Consider the following 19,309-nt stretch of genomic DNA (forward strand, 5'->3'; position numbering starts at 1 on the left):
TTTAGTGGTAGTGTAGTTTAGTGGTGTTGTAGTGTAGTTTAGTGGTGTTGTAGTGTAGTTTAGTGGTGTTGTAGTGTAGTGTAGTGTAGTTTAGTGGTGTTGTAGTGTAGTGTAGTTTAGTGGTGGTGTAGTGTAGTGTAGTTTAGTGGTGGTGTAGTGTAGTGTAGTTTAGTGGTGGTGTAGTGTAGTGTAGTTTAGTGGTGTTGTAGTGTAGTTTAGTGGTGTTGTAGTGTAGTGTAGTGTGGTGTAGTGGTGTTGTAGTGTAGTGGTGTTGTAGTGTAGTGGTGTTGTAGTGTAGTGTAGATTAGTGGTGTTGTAGTGTAGTGGTGTTGTAGTGTAGTGTAGTGGTGTTGTAGTGTAGTTTAGTGGTGTTGTAGTGTAGTGTAGTTTAGTGGTGTTGTAGTGTAGTTTAGTGGTGTTGTAGTGTAGTGTAGTGTAGTTTAGTGGTGTTGTAGTGTAGTGTAGATTAGTGGTGTTGTAGTGTAGTGTAGTTTAGTGGTGTTGTAGTGTAGTGTAGTTTAGTGGTGTTGTAGTGTAGTTTAGTGGTGTTGTAGTGTAGTTTAGTGGTAGTGTAGTGTGGTGTTGTAGTGTAGTTTAGTGGTAGTGTAGTGTAGTTTAGTGGTGTTGTGTTGTAGTGTAGTGTAGTTTAGTGGTGTTGTGTTGTAGTGTAGTGTAGTTTAGTGGTAGTGTAGTTTAGTGGTAGTGTAGTTTAGTGGTGTTGTAGTGTAGTTTAGTGGTGTTGTGGTGTAGTGTAGTTTAGTGGTGTTGTAGTCTAGTGTAGTTTAGTGGTGTTGTAGTGTAGTTTAGTGGTGTTGTAGTGGTGTTGTAGTGTAGTGTAGTTTAGTGGTGTAGTGTAGTTTAGTGGTGTTGTAGTCTAGTGTAGTGTAGTTTAGTGGTAGTGTAGTGTAGTTTAGTGGTAGTGTAGTGTAGTTTAGTGGTAGTGTAGTGTAGTGGTGTTTAGTGGTGTTGTAGTGTAGTGGTGTTTAGTGGTGTTGTAGTGTAGTGTAGTTTAGTGGTGTTGTAGTGTAGTGTAGTTTAGTGGTGTTGTAGTGTAGTTTAGTGTAGTGTAGTTTAGTGGTGTTGTAGTCTAGTGTAGTGTAGTTTAGTGGTGTTGTAGTGTAGTTTAGTGGTAGTTTAGTGGTGTTGTAGTGTAGTGTAGTTTAGTGGTGTAGTGTAGTTTAGTGGTAGTGTAGTGTAGTTTAGTGGTGTTGTAGTGTAGTGTAGTTTAGTGGTGTTGTAGTGTAGTGTAGTTTAGTGGTGTTGTAGTCTAGTGTAGTGTAGTGTAGTGGTGTTGTAGTGTAGTGTAGTGGTGTTGTAGTGTAGTGTAGTTTAGTGGTGTTGTAGTGTAGTGTAGTTTAGTGGTGTTGTAGTCTAGTGTAGTGTAGTTTAGTGGTGTTGTAGTGTAGTTTAGTGGTAGTGTAGTGGTGTTGTAGTGTAGTTTAGTGGTAGTGTAGTGGTGTTGTAGTGTAGTTTAGTGGTAGTGTAGTGGTGTTGTAGTGTAGTGTAGTTTAGTGGTGTTGTAGTGTAGTGTAGTTTAGTGGTGTAGTGTAGTTTAGTGGTGTTGTAGTGTAGTGTAGTTTAGTGGTGTAGTGTAGTGTAGTGTAGTTTAGTGGTAGTGTAGTGTAGTGGTGTTGTAGTGTAGTGTAGTTTAGTGGTGTTGTAGTGTAGTGTAGTTTAGTGGTGGTGTAGTGTAGTGTAGTTTAGTGGTGTAGTGTAGTGTAGTTTTGTGGTGTTGTAGTGTAGTGTAGTTTAGTGGTAGTGTGGTCTTGTAGTGTAGTGTAGTGTAGTTTAGTGGTGTTGTAGTGTAGTGTAGTTTAGTGGTGTTGTAGTGTAGTGTAGTGTAGTGGTGTTGTAGTGTAGTGTAGTTTAGTGGTGTTGTGTAGTGTAGTTTAGTGGTAGTGTAGTGTAGTTTAGTGGTGTTGTAGTGTAGTGTAGTGTAGTTTAGTGGTGTTGTAGTGTAGTTTAGTGGTGTTGTAGTGTAGTTTAGTGTAGTTTAGTGGTGTTGTAGTGTAGTTTAGTGGTGTTGTAGTGTAGTGTAGTTTAGTGGTAGTGTAGTGTAGTTTAGTGGTGTTGTAGTCTAGTGTAGTTTAGTGGTGTTGTAGTGTAGTTTAGTGGTAGTGCAGTGGTGTTGTAGTGTAGTTTAGTGGTAGTGTAGTGGTGTTGTAGTGTAGTGTAGTTTAGTGGTGTTGTAGTGTAGTGTAGTTTAGTGGTGTTGTGTAGTGTAGTTTAGTGGTAGTGTAGTGTAGTTTAGTGGTAGTGTAGTGTAGCTTAGTGGTGTTGTAGTGTAGTGTAGTGTAGTTTAGTGGTGTTGTAGTGTAGTTTAGTGGTGTTGTAGTGTAGTTTAGTGTAGTTTAGTGGTGTTGTAGTGTAGTTTAGTGGTGTTGTAGTGTAGTGTAGTTTAGTGGTAGTGTAGTGTAGTTTAGTGGTGTTGTAGTCTAGTGTAGTGTAGTTTAGTGGTGTTGTAGTCTAGTGTAGTGTAGTTTAGTGGTGTTGTAGTGTAGTTTAGTGGTAGTGCAGTGGTGTTGTAGTGTAGTTTAGTGGTAGTGTAGTGGTGTTGTAGTGTAGTGTAGTTTAGTGGTGTTGTAGTGTAGTGTAGTTTAGTGGTGTAGTGTAGTTTAGTGGTAGTGTAGTGTAGTTTAGTGGTAGTGTAGTGTAGTGTAGTTTAGTGGTAGTGTAGTGGTGTTGTAGTGTAGTGTAGTTTAGTGGTGTTGTAGTGTAGTGTAGTTTAGTGGTGGTGTAGTGTAGTTTAGTGGTGGTGTAGTGTAGTGTAGTTTAGTGGTGTTGTAGTGTAGTGTAGTTTAGTGGTAGTGTGGTGTTGTAGTGTAGTGTAGTGTAGTTTAGTGGTGTTGTAGTGTAGTGTAGTTTAGTGGTGTTGTAGTGTAGTGTAGTGTAGTTTAGTGGTGTTGTAGTGTAGTGTAGTGTAGTGGTGTTGTAGTGTAGTGTAGTTTAGTGGTGTTGTGTAGTGTAGTTTAGTTGTAGTGTAGTGTAGTTTAGTGGTAGTGTAGTGTAGTTTAGTGGTGTTGTAGTGTAGTTTAGTGGTGTTGTAGTGTAGTTTAGTGGTGTTGTAGTGTAGTGTAGTGTAGTGTAGTTTAGTGGTGTTGTAGTGTAGTGTAGTTTAGTGGTGTTGTAGTGTAGTTTAGTGGTAGTGTAGTGTAGTTTAGTGGTAGTGTAGTGTAGTGTAGTGTAGTTTAGTGGTGTTGTAGTGTAGTGTAGTTTAGTGGTGTTGTAGTGTAGTGTAGTGTAGTTTAGTGGTGTTGTAGTGTAGTGTAGTGTAGTTTAGTGGTGTTGTAGTGTAGTGTAGTTTAGTGGTGTTGTAGTGTAGTGTAGTTTAGTGGTGTTGTAGTGTAGTGGTGTTGTAGTGTAGTGTAGTGTAGTGGTGTTGTAGTGTAGTGTAGTTTAGTGGTGTTGTAGTGTAGTGTAGTTTAGTGGTGTTGTAGTGTAGTGTAGTTTAGTGGTGTTGTAGTGTAGTGTAGTGTAGTTTAGTGGTGGTGTAGTGTAGTTTAGTGGTGTTGTAGTGTAGTGTAGTGTAGTTTAGCGGTGTTGTAGTGTAGTGTAGTGTAGTGGTGTTGTAGTGTAGTGTAGTTTAGTGGTGTTGTAGTGTAGTGTAGTTTAGTGGTGTTGTAGTGTAGTGTAGTTTAGTGGTGTTGTAGTGTAGTGTAGTGGTGTTGTAGTGTAGTGTAGTGGTGTTGTAGTGTAGTGTAGTTTAGTGGTGGTGGTGTAGTGTAGTGTAGTTTAGTGGTGTTGTAGTGTAGTGTAGTTTAGTGGTGTTGTGTAGTGTAGTTTAGTGGTGTTGTAGTGTAGTGTAGTGTAGTTTAGTGGTGTTGTAGTGTAGTTTAGTGGTGTTGTAGTGTATTGTATTGCAGGGCTCAGAGTTCTGTGTTCAGCTCTGCTCCTTCTCTCTCTGTATCAGTGACTGTGTTTCTATCAGTATCTGAGCTCAGGACCGTCTCTCTCTCTGACCTGCTGGTAACTAGCAGAGACACTTTCTCTATACAGACGAAGCTCTTCTTGTAAGTCGCTCTGGATCAGAGCGTCTGCTGAACGCTGTAAAAATGATTGCGCTCCCGTCCGTCCGTGGCTGTGTTCTTCCCTCTGAACAGCCGTAAATGTGTCCAAACAACACACACACACTTAAAGGGGCATTACACCGTATTTTATAATTCCCTTGTGTGAGTCTGAGACGTATGTAGAGCAGAAATGGTTCAGATGTCTTTACAGTGGTGGTGATAGGAACCAGGGGTTGCCATGACAACAAAAGAACCCTTTTTGGTTCCTTATAGAACCCTTTTCTAAAAGATATATAGAACCAAATACAACAGAATCTCAATCAATCTGAGGGACCATTTAAGCATGAGAGGGTTCTGTGAGTGTTTATGGTTCTATAGTGAGCCATTGTCTTCACTAAAGAACCCTCAAGAACCCACTTGTTTAAGGGGGAAGTTCTAGAGAAATTCACTGTGACCTAATTGTTCACAGAGGAGAACCATTTCATGTAGGAACTTTCTGTGAGGAGCTTTTAGAGGGGAGCGTCTGGTTCCTATCACCACCACTGTGAACAGTTCTGACTCAGTAAGGTTATCTAGAACCGAGTGTTTCACACCAAACCGCTCAGAACTGCTCTGTTTACATCTAAACCACTTAATTATGCTGAAATTTTGAGTGATTGGTGGCCTTCCCCTTCACGCCCTGCTGTGTCTGTGGTGGTTGGTGTTTACGAGAGTGAAATTGTGTAAGTCTCCTCTTGACCGCCGGCCTGAGCTGCAGCTGAGTCAGCGTTTCCTTCATTAAGTGCTGCTCACTGTTAATTTTCAACCGGCTCAGATCCGCAGCTGCGTTTTTCCAAAGATTGGCTCACAGTTTTCCGTAAGGAGTCTCGTTAATGAGTGTCTCGTTGATTTGTCAGTCTGATGTCTGATATTGCACTCAGCTGCTGCCCTGGCCCGCTCTTCGTTCCTCCGCTGTGCCTCCGCGGTGCCTCCGCAACCCGCATGGTGCCTTTTTCATATTAATATGAATATCTGATCTTGAGCCCTCTATTGCTTTATGTTGCCTCAGGGTAGCAAACCCACATTCTTCAGATGAATAAAACGCTCCTCCTCTGTAAAAATACAGGAGCTTTGGAAAGATTTGTCTGCTTTCATCATTTATGTTGAACAGACTCTCCCAAAGTTTTACGCTGCTGCGCTGACGTTGAACCGCGTGCTGCACTGGGTCGGTATGACCAACAGGTCAAAACCAGCTCTAAACAAAGTGACCGCTGGGCCCTGATTGGTGCTCTGGCTTTGCGCTTCTTTCGTTTTGACATGTGACGTTTTTATACACACAGAAACCAAAAGGAACGACAGATTTCTCAAAATGTAGGAGGAAAAAGTCGGATATTAGACTCTGAAATGTAGTGGAGTGAAAGGAAAAAGTCGCCCAGAACGGAGAAACTTCAGTACAGATACACCAAAAATACTAAAGTACAGAAACCAATTACATTTACTCAGATACTCAGTTACTCAGTTACTCAGATACTCAGTTACTCAGATACTGTTTAACTACTGTCAGTGTCATGTTTCTTCTGAGCAGCGTTGGCCTAGCGTGCACCTCAGTGCGATGACGGCGCTCCTGTTTCCTCTCCGAAGCTGTAAACGTTGGGAAAAACGGCTCGTCTCACCCTTTTCTCCTCCGCCTCGCTCTGATAGCGAAGCTGAGCTGCTCAGTGCTGATATCGGTCGGTGAAGCTCGTTCTGCTCATTGCTTTGTTTTCTGATCGTGGTGTTTGCTTGGTTCTCGTGGTCATGATGAGCTCAGTCGGTTCGTTCACACTAACGACAAAATTGTGAGTGTGAGCCACCATGTCGGATCGGATCTGAGGAAAAACATCCGATTCGAGTCGCACGGCTTGTAAACATACAGATCAGACAAACGGCTCAAGAAACTCCACAGAGCCGAAATTGGCTTCTTATTCGGATTTTCCGCCTTAAACGGGTCGCGGTTCTGGCCGGTTCAGGGTTGCGCTGTGTCTCCTGCTCCATGGAACAGAAAATCTGAAGAAGCCAAATTTGGCTTTGCAGTGTTTCTCGTTGTGAAGTCACTGTCATGGATTTAACACCTGGTTGCTAAGGTGTTGCCAAGTGGTTGCTAGGGCATCCAAGGTGCCTGTTGCAGTGTTTCCGAGTGTTTGCCGAGATGTCGGTAGGTTTGCTGTGGCGTGTTATGTGGTTGTTCTTAAATGGTTCATATGCTATTCCCGATTGTTGCTGTGTGGTTGTTCTGATATTCTCAGTTATCGTGGTTTCTCTGGTGGTTGTTATGGTGACGGAGTCGGTCTCAGTGACTGTAACACGCTGAACAGACCAGACGAACACAGACGGATAACAGGGAATAAACTAAGAGACAAATTACGCGGGAATGCGACGGACAGAGTGAAGAGGGAAAAAAAAAGAAACGCAATCCGGAGTGAAAGGAGCTCGGGAGACGCATGACGTGTGGAAGTCTGCATGTTCTGTTAATGTACTTTATAAGCTGTTATGTAGAATCAGAGCAGATGATGATGATGAAGATGATAACAATAAGAATAAAAGATCAGGGCCATTAAACGTTCTGCTACAGAGGAGTTACCGTGGCACAGTGACGGAGGTCTGGGCTTCAGTTTAAGGTGGTCGCTGAGGTTTGGGCGGGGGTCCGGGGGGGTCCTGACCAGCTGCTGTGGTGTTTGTGTTTAAATGTTCAGCGTAGAGTTATGACGGTAAGTCAGGCTGACTGACGGAAGTAGTTGATTCAGCGACCACGGTGCTCTGTTCTTCCAGGACAGACTGACCGGCACGGTTCGTGTCGGTGACGAACGACTGGTTCAGTGACGGAGCGCCGACAGAGCCGACTCGGAAAACTCTTCAGTCCCTCTGCGGTGCAGGTTTGAGTGGGTGGAGCTCAGAGGGTTCAGGGAGGAGTGTGTTAGGATAGGGACAGTTCGGTGATCGCTCCTGTGTCTTTTTATTATGATTTTATAGTCGTTTATCGAAGGCGTTGGTACGTTACACGTTTTAAAAGAAGGAAATTTAACCCGACGGCACAGAGCTGGCAAACAGGCGTTCATGTGTGACATCACAACCACCGTCACCTGGCAGGCCGTTCTGTTATTTAACTAAGATTTTGTGTTCGCTGGTCTTTGTAGCCCAAAAAGCCCATCAGTGTATAAAAAAGCATCACAATTACACCCATAATCACAACATCGGTCAGGAAATCGGTCAGGCCTCGTTTGCAGTTCTGAGAAACAAAGACTAAAACTCTTTTTCAGCGTTTCGGTTCCAGTTCGTCCAGCCCAAGGAAAACTAGAGATCGCGATGCGCTTTGTGAGCCGTCTTTGCCCTCCTGGGTGTAGCTAATGTAAGACAGCCTTTACCTTCCCAGTTAGCACAGCGCTACCTGCAGGCCTGTAGTGCAGGTGGTCCGTGTCTCTGACGGTCTGGATTCTGTGGTCTCTGACTCACTGTGATCTACAGACATGGACTGAAGAGCAGCAGCACAGCTACAAAGCAGGCGAGTCGCCTGGCTGAAGCTCCTCCTCAGGTGAGGGTTCGGTCGTTACGGTAAACACGGAGGACCCTCGGTCGCCTCCCACCCTCTCACAGACCACTCCACTGACAATGGCTTCGTATGTGAACTTCCTGTTCCAGCTTAAGTGGAGCCACAGTTACACTGAGGCCTGTGTAGGTGCCAGACTGTAACTGCTGCTCTGCTTAAGGTGGAACTGAGAATCAGAAGAAGAAGCTGAGAAATTCAGGTGTGAGACAGGAAAGAGCAGCGCAGTGTCGACGGCCTGATCTGTGTTTTTAATCTGACGCAGTAAAAATTTCACCTTCACTGTTGAGTGTTTCTTATTAAAAGCTGAAGGGACATCCCAGAATAATACACCGCTGTTGACTTACAAAAATAGGCTTTTTAAGAATAAACAAATAGATAAATGAATAAATAAATATAAATAAATTACTTTTGTTGGAAGAAAACCTTGTATCTCCAAAATGGAAACTTTACAGGAGAAGGAAAAAACCTACTTCAATTTTAATGGAAGTCACTGGAACCAGAATGTTTTCCAAGTCATTCTGAGCCGTTTGTTTTGGTCCATTCATCATGAAATTTACACACAATGTAAAGAACAGCAGACACTTTCAGACTATGCTGAAAACAGGAAAATAACGAAAAATAGAGATACAGCATTTCTTCTGGCAGGAGCTGTGTGTGTGTGTGTGATATAACACACATACAAGTGTGTGAACTGTGGTGAAGTTAAACGATTCTGTGCTTCTTTTTAGCTTCGCCGCTCTGCGACTCAGAGGCGGCGTCTTGGCCGTTGCTTTGTGGTGACGGTTGCTGTGCAGCTGTGAGTTTGTTGCTCGTCTGCGTTCCTGCAGACGGATCTCCTCTGGAGTTTTAGGCCTTTGTCTGCGCTGTTTAAGTGCTTTGGCCTCTGAGGAGCGTCTCGGTGCTGAGAGCTTCAGACCAAGTTCTCACTGCAGGGCTGCTGTGAAATAAACCTGATGGACAAGTTCAACAACCTGATATTTTCCAAATCTACCTCAGAGGTCGGGTTTCCGTTCAAACGTGGCACAAATCCGATGCACAGTTATGAAGTTTCAGGAGTGAAAAAGCAAAGTAAGTCGTGTTTCTGTCCACTGCAGTTCTGAGGAGGTGTGGGTGGTCTAACCTGCAGTGACTGGGGGGTGTCAAGATCAGCGAGATGGAGATCAACTCCGACTCAGTAGAATCGTCTTTACAGCCGTTTGAGTTGCATTCAATCATAAAAACTCGGCAGCGACGCCAGGCAGGACGAGCAGCTGCCCAACGAGGGCTGAAATCTCCTACGACGTCCACCTTCACCAGACGGCTCTGGAGCTCCGTGATCAGACACGCTGTAAAGCAGCTTTGATCAGCGTTTCAGAAAGTCGAGGACCTTCGACGCGCTCTGTGCTGTAGTCAGACCGTCTGTAGGCCAGTCGCTTCTCGCTTACAGCTGATGCGTCCCTGCTTATTTAAACGAACCCTTTTCCGTCGCCCTTCAGTGAGATTCCAACTTTCCCACCTCAGCTGTGTTTTCATCCTTTCGTCATTCAGTGTTTTTTCAAGGTTTGTAAATAAAGCTGGTGGATGGAGAAGCTGCTGGTGTCCGATGACATTACGTTAGTGTTATTACATATTGAGCTCGTTCTTCCGGAGCGCTGCTGCTCTGCCTGTGAGGAGCTGAACTCCAGTTCCAGTTAGAATTTTTTGCTGTTTCTTGTTCAGCTGAAGTGGTGGTCCCAGTGGTCAGCAGCGCCGGTGGTCAGCTCTATTTACCCTGGCGTTCCTGTTTGTTCTGCGTTTCTGTAGTGGACAGCGGTGGGCTGCTCTGCTCCCCTCTCTCGGGGGGGCTGCTCTGAGGGCTTGTCTGCTGTAAGACTGATTGGCACTCGTCATTTTCCGGCTCTATGTTTTTATGGATGGACAGTGTGGAGGCGAGTCGATGTGATCAGTGTTTCCATTTTAGATTAACCCTCTTGTGGCGCCTGGCTACATGCCAGGTGGAGAATTTGGGGCCAGATGTTGTGTTGAGTCTTACGTTACAGCAGCCCCCCGAGGACCCCCGCACAACCACACCTGGCCTCTGCCCTCAGGATGTCTGAGCCCAGACGCCAAACCATCCAGAGCTTCTCCTTAAATGAAGGTGTTAGTAGTGAGTCTGTGCTGCAGTCACAGCCTCTGCTCTTCTAGGAAGGCTTTACTCTAGATGTCGAACATTGCTGTGAGGATTTGGTTGAGCATTAGTGAGGTACTGATGTTGGATGGTCGCTGGGCGCTGGACATGGAGACTATAGGGCCGTTTTGTTCAAAACCTCTTTGAAGTCGTAGCGGTTGCAGTGAGTCTCTTCTGTTTTTGGTACAGAAACATCAGCCTAAATGTTTCTGAGTCTCAGCAGCGCGAAATTATGATCGCATGAATTCCGATCTGGCTTTTCAGACTGAGCCGCATGGCCGCAGATCGGATACGGGTCGGATTTCAGAGCCACGAATGAAAACGTCAGTTTAAACTGACGAGTGTAACTGAGGACTCAGTAAAGACTTCACACAGACTGGAGCCGCTCAGTCCAGGACTCCTGTCACAGTTCACTAAAACCTGACGGGCGGTTGAAGCCGATTCATTAAACGTGGTGTTTTTGTGCTGTTTGAGGTTCAGAGCTCCGAGTCTGAACTGAGCGACACTGAGTGACGTCACTGTCCCTCCACCCAGTAGCTGTTCAGTAGTTTGTCCCCTTGCCTGGTCTCCTGTCTGGCTCTCCAGCACCACCTTAAGGGGCTGTTCTGTTACCGTGTGAGCTGAGGTGAAGGGTGTTGGAATTTACCCAGAAATCACTGCAGGCTGACGCATCTCTCTGTTCAAACCCCACAATAACGCCAGACTGAGCTGTTTATAAACTACAGCCCTGAACTGCTTTACCCTGATGAACCTTTCAGAGCGGCGTTCCATCTGATCGAGTCTCACAGCTCCACACACACACGCGCCTCACGCTACTGCACACGCCTCACGCTACTGCACACGCCTCACACACGCCTCACACACACGCCACACGCTACTGCACACGCCTCACGCTACTGCACACGCCTCACACACGCCTCACACACACGCCACACGCTACTGCACACGCCTCACGCTACTGCACATGCCTCACACCTCACGCTACTGCACACTCCTCACACACACGCCTCACGCTACTGCACACTCCTCACTCACACGCCTCACACACACACCTCACGCTACTGCACACGCCTCACACACACGCCTCACGCTGTTGCGCTGATGCTCTTCTGTATGCAGTCATGCTGCTGACCTGTTGCCAATCAACCACCAGGTGTTTTTAGCGTTACACAGCTTTACTTTTTCACAACGTGTTGTTGGCCTCGAATTCAAAACAGGCAAATATTTTTCAAAAAAACATGAAATTTCTCAGTTTCAACATTTGATTTGTTGTGTTTGTAGTGTTTTCAATGAAACCTGGGGTTTAAATGATTTGCACATCGTTGCCTTTTGTTTTTATTTACATTTTTCACAGCATCCCAACATTTTTGGAAATGTGGTTGTATTTATGAATCCGTCTTGGCTGTGCAGCAGCTTCTCATCTCTGATCTTATCCAGAAATAGCCGTACTGATCCGAGCTGCTCAGTGACGGATCAGCTGAGTTTGTACTGAACTCTTCATCCACAGAGAGCTGGAGTCTCCACAACTCTGTCCACCTCCAGACACCTCCCAATAATCTCATTTCATGTTATTCTACTTTATCTCCATCATTTTATTGATATATTTTTATTCATGATATTTTTGAGTTTGAATTTTTTGTTTACTGTTTTAAAATTCAGTTTGTTTGTCCAAAGTCAGTCTTATTTATCTCATCTGGTTTTTAATGTATGCAGCTCTGCTTGTTTTAGTTTATCCTAATGAAATTCCATTTACATTTTTTTATTCCCTGTAATGTTGTGAATGCTCAGCTGCATGTGTCTGAGTGAACATGAAGGTTGATTGAGTGATTACCTGTAGTCGTATTGATCTCCACCTCTTAAACCTGTTTGTTTTGCTTTGTCCAGCTTGCGTGAAGAGCTGAACGTCCTGCGGAGGAGGGAGTGGGAGAGGAGGAACCAGGAGGCCCAGCAGGACCGGGAGCTCTACCAGGAGAACACGCCGCTCTTCGGGGAGCCCTACAAGGTGAAAATCGGTCTGTCTGCTCTGGCGCTGCACAGGGACTCACAGGCCGGTCCCTCGGCTCAGGAAGCCCACCTGTGCTCAGCTGGGGCGTGTCAGAGGCAGGGGGAGGTGGGGGGGTGTCAGGCTGCAGCTGTCGAGTGTTTCTATTAGTCTTTAATCTGTTTATATGAGTTTAACACAGTACAGCTGTTAGTCCTGACCTCCTCGGCGATGTTGGGTAGGCAGAGCTTTACAGGACTTTAAAGAAGGTTTCCAAGCTGATTGGACAGCGTTGAACACTTTGCGGTATGCGCTTAAAAATCATGGTTCTTCAGGGGGGTCAGCGTTCTCCACGCCTTGTTCTGCTACTGAAAAGCTTTAGTGTGATTCTAGTCTCTGTCAGAAAAGATTCAGATCATTTTTTGTTATAATTTTGACGCCAAAACCAGCGAACAAATCCAGTAGATTACCGATTTTAATTAAGCCGTTACGACAGAAACAGGCTGTTGGTTGTCCTCTGGTTTTGCTGTGTCAGCACCAACTGGCTGTACTGACACTTAATATCTGCCAGGTTCCTGCTCTCCGTGGCTCCAGCGCTCAGGTCAGCTTTGGCTTCGAGGTCTTTCTGACAAACAGTGGCATGTGTCAGAACAGCGCCTGTGGGCTCAGATCAGAGGGTCTTGAGGGGCTTCTGGTTCAGATGAATGTGACACAGACATACAGACGTGGGTGCGTGATTGTGAGACTGAGTGCTTTAATGAGGCCCCTTGGAGCCACAGAGCTCTCAGAGGACAGACGGAGGAGTGATTGACTGCAGGATCCCTAAAGACACAGGGGGAGAGAGAGAGAGAGAGAGAGAGAGAGAGAGAGAGAGAGGGGGAAGCGGGTAGGCAAGGAAGGACGGTGAAGGTGTCTTTCCTAAAAGCTGTATGTCGTCTCAAACGGAGGGAGAGAGGGATGGACGGACGGAGGGAGGGAGGGAGGGAGAGAGGGATGGACGGAGGGAGGGAGGGAGAGAGGGATGGACGGAGGGAGAGAGGGATGGACGAAGGGAGAGAGGGATGGACAGAGGAAGAGAGGCCAGAAGAGAGGGATGGACGGAGGGAGGGAGGGAGAGAGGGATGGACGGAGGGAGGGAGGGAGAGAGGGATGGACGAAGGGAGAGAGGGATGGACAGAGGAAGAGAGGGATGGACAGAGGAAGAGAGGCCAGAAGAGAGGGATGGACGGAGGGAGGGAGGGAGAGAGGGATGGACGGAGGGAGGGAGGGAGAGAGGGATGGACGAAGGGAGAGAGGGATGGACAGAGGAAGAGAGGCCAGAAGAGAGGGATGGACGAAGGGAGGAAGGGAGAGAGGGATGGACGAAGGGAGGAAGGGAGAGAGGGATGGACGAAGGGAGGAAGGGAGAGAGGGATGGACGAAGGGAGGGAGGGAGAGAGGGATGGACGAAGGGAGGGAGGGAGGGAGGGAGGGAGAGAGGGATGGACGGAGGGAGAGAGGGATGGACAGAGGAAGAGAGGCCAGAAGAGAGGGATGGACGGAGGGAGGGAGGGAGAGAGGGATGGACGGAGGGAGGGAGGGAGAGAGGGATGGACGAAGGGAGAGAGGGATGGACAGAGGAAGAGAGGGATGGACAGAGGAAGAGAGGCCAGAAGAGAGGGATGGACGGAGGGAGGGAGGGAGAGAGGGATGGACGGAGGGAGGGAGGGAGAGAGGGATGGACGAAGGGAGAGAGGGATGGACAGAGGAAGAGAGGCCAGAAGAGAGGGATGGACGAAGGGAGGAAGGGAGAGAGGGATGGACGAAGGGAGGAAGGGAGAGAGGGATGGACGAAGGGAGGGAGGGAGAGAGGGATGGACGAAGGGAGGGAGGGAGAGAGGGATGGACGAAGGGAGGGAGGGAGGGAGGGAGGGAGAGAGGGATGGACGGAGGGAGAGAGGGATGGACAGAGGAAGAGAGGCCAGAAGAGAGGGATGGACGAAGGGAGGGAGGGAGAGAGGGATGGACAGAGGAAGAGAGGCCAGAAGAGAGGGATGGACGAAGGGAGGGAGGGAGAGAGGGATGGACGAAGGGATCTAAAGGACTGTAATCCTTAATTGGCTGGTCGGTTAAGGCCGAGTTAGAGTGGCGAGTCAGTCACGGGTGTAAAGTGGTGAAGCCCCTCAGGCTGAGACGTTGGTGTTGATGCTCGTCCTGTGTTTTTATTTAGCGTTCGGTGTTTATCACTCTTGGGGATCTCAGTCTGATACTGAGGCTCCACAGAGGAACAGTGTGTTCACTCCAGCAAAGCAGGAGCTGAAATGACCAGTTAGAGATCAGGAGCTTGTGGAAGGAGAATCTGCAGCCACACTGCCGCTCTGTGGACGCGCCGCTCCACACATAAGGCTGCTAGTCAGAAACGGGATTGTCTCAAGTGTCTGTGTTTCCGACTCTTTATTGTTCCGTCCAACTGACGGTGTTTCTCTGTTTCTAGACAAACAAAGGAGACGAACTGTCCAGAATTGTCCAGAGGATGCTGGGAAATTACGAGGATGGGAACAGCTCTCAGTATAGCCAGTATGATGGGGTGACCAAGGACCGCCCCCCTGCATCATCGCACGGACATTCAGGGTACCCCATGCACAAGGACAAAACTGACCCCTCATTCCAGAACTCCTCCGGTTACAGTACCGCCCAGTCGGGCCTTAACGGACACGGCTCAGCACAGCCCTCCAAGAAGTACCTGGTTCCAGACAGTCACGTCAAAGAGGCGCCTCTGGAGGCCCAACAGAGGAAAACGGACGCCCGGCTGGATATGAGTGACTACGCCACCTTTCCCCCCGTTCTTCCAGACCTTTCCCCGCCTGCCGAACCCCTGTCCCCTTTACATTCCAGCGAGTCCAGCGACTCGGAACAGGACACGGACAACGAGAACCACCGATCCCTTTCTCCCGAACACAACACTTCTGGCAGGATGGAGCCGCCCCCTCACCCTGAGGCCCAGAAAGAGGTGCAGCAGCTGACCGGTGATATTCCTCCATTGACTTCCCAAACCTTCCCACTCCCACTTTCCTCCAAGACCAACCTGGCCAACTCCAAGAAACCCATGGCATTGGTCAGACCCATGGATGGCCCAGACCAGGTGACCAGCGAGTCTCCGGACCTGAAACCATCACTCGAGAATTTCCATGGGCAGTCTTACGAGGCCTTACCTGACCTGAAGAGCGGCGGCAAGCCAAGCCTTCCTCCGCTGAAGGTGCCGCCACAGTCGATGGAGGTGAGTGTCGCTGTGATCGTGAGTGACTGCTCCCTCCGTTAGACAGAGACCTGAAGCCTGGAGTCAATTATTTACATTTTTAAATAAATGTTTAAAATACACAACAGGTTGTTATTAAAATCAGAGGGTTTTTGTAAATCAAGATACTGCAGGAATACTACAGGAAAAAACTGTAAAATTTAGAAAACATAAAAAAATCTACATTATTGAAAACTTCAGTAACTTCCATAATTTCTATTTAATAATAATAATAATAATAATAATAAATTTTGTTTAACGCACTTCACATTTTAAGCAAATCTCAAAGTGCTATACAGAAGAAGCATTTCTATGAAATCAAAGAACTACTATAAAAACATCTTGACACTCCACAGGAGGCCCCGGGTTGTAAGTTCTGCTGAAGAGAGAGGGTTTAACCCTAACCCTGACCCTAACTCTCACTCGACTGTGGTGCCCCCAGATGGTCAGGGAGAGCATTCCCGAGCATGGGCCTGGCCCCCCTGCTGCGGAGTTTAGTTCTGGGGGGAGGAGGCGATTTGTTATTCATTCATTCATTAAGTTATTTATCATTCTTCTTCTTGTTTTCCTGTATGAATTTATTTAAATAACCCCTGTACAGTCATACATTCATACTAATCTGTGCTTAGATTTGAAATACAATAGAAAATGTTTAACCACAGAACAGTGACGGCTGACGGTGATTAGGATGCTTATTCATTGTAAGTTGTCACTGTTGTGCAGTGAAGTTAGACAAACGATCGTTTGCACAGTTACCAAGATATCAGAACAGACTACACGTCAAAGCGTCACTCACGGCCGTTACCTTCCGTTTTTCCCGATGGTCTGACTCCTGAATGTGTGTCTGTTTATGGTACGTGATCATAGAATAACAGATGGTTCATGATTTCACTCAGAAATTATTCATCAAAAATGTTATTATTGGATATAAAGTCCCACATGATTCAGATTTAGGGCCTTTGTTTTGCTTTGTATATTACAAAACCACCCGTCTGCCTTCTCCTCCTCTTTAACTCTGAGCTTCAGTAAAACTCTCCTCCTCTTTAACTCTGAGCTTCAGTAAAACTCTCCGTCTCTTTAACTCTGAGCTTCAGTAAAACTCTCCTCCTCTTTAACTCTGAGCTTCAGTAAAACTCTCCTCCTCTTTAACTCTGAGCTTCAGTAAAACTCTCCTCCTCTTTAACTCTGAGCTTCAGTAAAACTCTCCTCCTCTTTAACTCTGAGCTTCAGTAAAACTCTCCTCCTCTTTAACTCTGAGCTTCAGTAAAACTCTCCTCCTCTTTAACTCTGAACTTCAGTCAAACTCTCCTCCTCTTTAACTCTGAGCTTCAGTCAAACTCTCCTCCTCTTTAACTCTGAGCTTCAGTAAAACTCTCCTCCTCTTTAACTCTGAGCTTCAGTAAAACTCTCCTCCTCTTTAACTCTGAGCTTCAGTAAAACTCTCCTCCTCTTTAACTCTGAGCTTCAGTAAAACTCTCCTGCTCTTTAACTCTGAGCTTCAGTCAAACTCTCCTCCTCTTTAACTCTGAGCTTCAGTAAAACTCTCCTCCTCTTTAACTCTGAGCTTCAGTAAAACTCTCCTCCTCTTTAACTCTGAGCTTCAGTAAAACTCTCCGTCTCTTTAACTCTGAGCTTCAGTAAAACTCTCCTCCTCTTTAACTCTGAGCTTCAGTAAAACTCTCCTCCTCTTTAACTCTGAGCTTCAGTAAAACTCTCCTCCTCTTTAACTCTGAGCTTCAGTAAAACTCTCCTCCTCTTTAACTCTGAGCTTCAGTCAAACTCTCCTCCTCTTTAACTCTGAGCTTCAGTAAAACTCTCCTCCTCTTTAACTCTGAGCTTCAGTAAAACTCTCCTCCTCTTTAACTCTGAGCTTCAGTAAAACTCTCCTCCTCTTTAACTCTGAGCTTCAGTAAAACTCTCCTCCTCTTTAACTCTGAGCTTCAGTAAAACTCTCCTCCTCTTTAACTCTGAGCTTCAGTAAAACTCTCCTCCTCTTTAACTCTGAGCTTCAGTAAATCTCTCCTCCTCTTTAACTCTGAGCTTCAGTAAAACTCTCCTCCTCTTTAACTCTGAGCTTCAGTAAAACTCTCCTCCTCTTTAACTCTGAGCTTCAGTAAATCTCTCCTCCTCTTTAACTCTGAGCTTCAGTAAAACTCTCCTCCTCTTTAACTCTGAGCTTCAGTAAAACTCTCCGTCTCTTTAACTCTGAGCTTCAGTATAACTCTCCTCCTCTTTAACTCTGAGCTTCAGTAAAACTCTCCTCCTCTTTAACTCTGAGCTTCAGTAAAACTCTCCTCCTCTTTAACTCTGAGCTTCAGTAAAACTCTCCTCCTCTTTAACTCTGAGCTTCAGTAAAACTCTCCTCCTCTTTAACTCTGAGCTTCAGTAAAACTCTCCTCCTCTTTAACTCTGAGCTTCAGTAAAACTCTCCTTCTCTTTAACTCTGAGCTTCAGTAAAACTCTCCTCCTCTTTAACTCTGAGATTCAGTAAAACTCTCCTCCTCTTTAACTCTGAGCTTCAGTAAAACTCTCCTCCTCTTTAACTCTGAGCTTCAGTAAAACTCTCCTCCTCTTTAACTCTGAGCTTCAGTAAAACTCTCCTCCTCTTTAACTCTGAGCTTCAGTAAAACTCTCCTCCTCTTTAACTCTGAGCTTCAGTCAAACTCTCCTCCTCTTTAACTCTGAGCTTCAGTAAAACTCTCCTCCTCTTTAACTCTGAGCTTCAGTAAAACTCTCCTCCTCTTTAACTCTGAGCTTCAGTAAAACTCTCCTCCTCTTTCACTCTGAGCTTCAGTAAAACTCTCCTCCTCTTTAACTCTGAGCTTCAATAAAACTGTCCGACCCAGTTCTGACCCAGTTACGGCTCTGCTCGCTCCTCATGTTCTGGCTCAAACAGAATCTGCCATGATGCGAGATCCTGCTTCAACTGCTGGACTTAAACAGCTCCTTCAAGCAGAGTCACTCTGGCACTGCGATCTCCAACTGCGAAGTCCAACTACGTATTAAGAAATTGACTCCAGCCCAGTTCATTCTGCAGACCTATGTTATTAACGACTTCCTCTTCCACTCCATCTCAGCCACGACGGCGGGTCAGCGGAGAGTCTCCGGGCCAAACCGTGCCAAACGGTGTAATTAGTCATCTGAGGCTCTGCATGTCCATTTACAGGCTGACTGTAGCGTAAAGTGACCTGCTGGTTCTCCTGTGGTCTCGGTGTTGGTGCCGTTTGTTTGGAGGGAAATTCCACCAGTTTTAATTACTGCATGATTAAGTGGTTGAGCTGTAAATCAAGCCAATCAGGGTGGTTTAGTGTGACCACATCCTCTACAGAGACACACGTCTGCACGTTTAATGCACAATTACTCTTTAGTTACTGAATTTAACACTTTAGGGGGAAAAATAAAGGTTTAGGTACATGGTTAATTTTTTCTTGTTTTTTTTAAAAAAAACAAGAAATTGTGGTAAAAAAAGGCACATTAGTGTGTTTTCTGAAGAGGAATGAGTTCTGGCTGTTCTTGGTGAAAAGGCACAAACTGTATAAGCAGATGTGAAAGTGTGAAAGCAGCAGACGTGGAGCTTCTTCATCCTTTAAAATGAGATGCTTTCTCCCAGAGTCGGCCGGTCGGTCGGCGCTGGTCAGTGTGGAGTGAAGAATGTGTTTTCGGGAGTTTGAGCGCGGCCGCAGCTCATGGTAAAACCTTCCATTGTCAGCAGGCCGTGGGCAGAGCTGTGCATGAGCCGCGCAACTGACCTCAGGCTGCCGTTGGCCAGCTGCACCTGGGAGCTGCATGAGGCTTTGTTGGCGCCGCTGGCACACGTGCTGCAGCCAAAGTCGTGTGTGCTGAGTAGGCTGTTTGGGCGCCGCACTAATCCAGAGCCGCATGGTTACGTGGTGACTTGTGCCTGTCTGCCCCAACAGAACTCTGTGTCTGCGCACTCGCGCCAGTGCCGAGCACGCCGGGCTGTGTCTGCGCACTCGCGCCAGTGCCGAGCACGCCGGGCTGTGTCTGCGCACTCGCGCCAGTGCCGAGCACGCCGGGCTGTGTCTGCGCACTCGCGCCAGTGCCGAGCACGCCGGGCTGTGTCTGCGCACTCGCGCCAGTGCCGAGCACGCCGGGCTGTGTCTGCGCACTCGCGCCAGTGCCGAGCACGCCGGGCTGTGTCTGCGCACTCGCACACTTCATGGAGGAACTTTCTGTGAGGAGCTTTTAGAGGGACGTCTGGTTCCTATCACGACCACTGGGAACGGTTATAATCTGTGAAATTCCCCTCAGTGACCCCTCGGGTTTTGTGTAGTTCAGTATGATGTTGTGCAGCGGGTCAGTAAGCAGGTGCTTTTGT

At 46.7% G+C, this 19,309-nt stretch overlaps 1 protein-coding gene across 3 annotated transcripts in view; it reads left to right on the forward strand.

Moving 5' to 3' along the window:
• LOC108415257 (AF4/FMR2 family member 1-like) overlaps window positions 1-19,309 on the forward strand; it is a 76,661-nt gene that overhangs the window by 11,223 nt on the left and 46,129 nt on the right. For all 3 annotated transcript variants that reach the window (XM_037546142.1, XM_037546143.1, XM_037546144.1), the window contains exons 2-3: window positions 11,600-11,717; window positions 14,170-14,952. In XM_037546142.1, the coding sequence (XP_037402039.1) occupies window positions 11,600-11,717; window positions 14,170-14,952 (901 nt within the window). The remainder of the gene's footprint in view (window positions 1-11,599; window positions 11,718-14,169; window positions 14,953-19,309) is intronic.

Source organism: Pygocentrus nattereri, chromosome 16, assembly GCF_015220715.1.
Source record: "Pygocentrus nattereri isolate fPygNat1 chromosome 16, fPygNat1.pri, whole genome shotgun sequence".
Classification (NCBI taxonomy): Eukaryota; Metazoa; Chordata; class Actinopteri; order Characiformes; family Serrasalmidae; genus Pygocentrus; species Pygocentrus nattereri.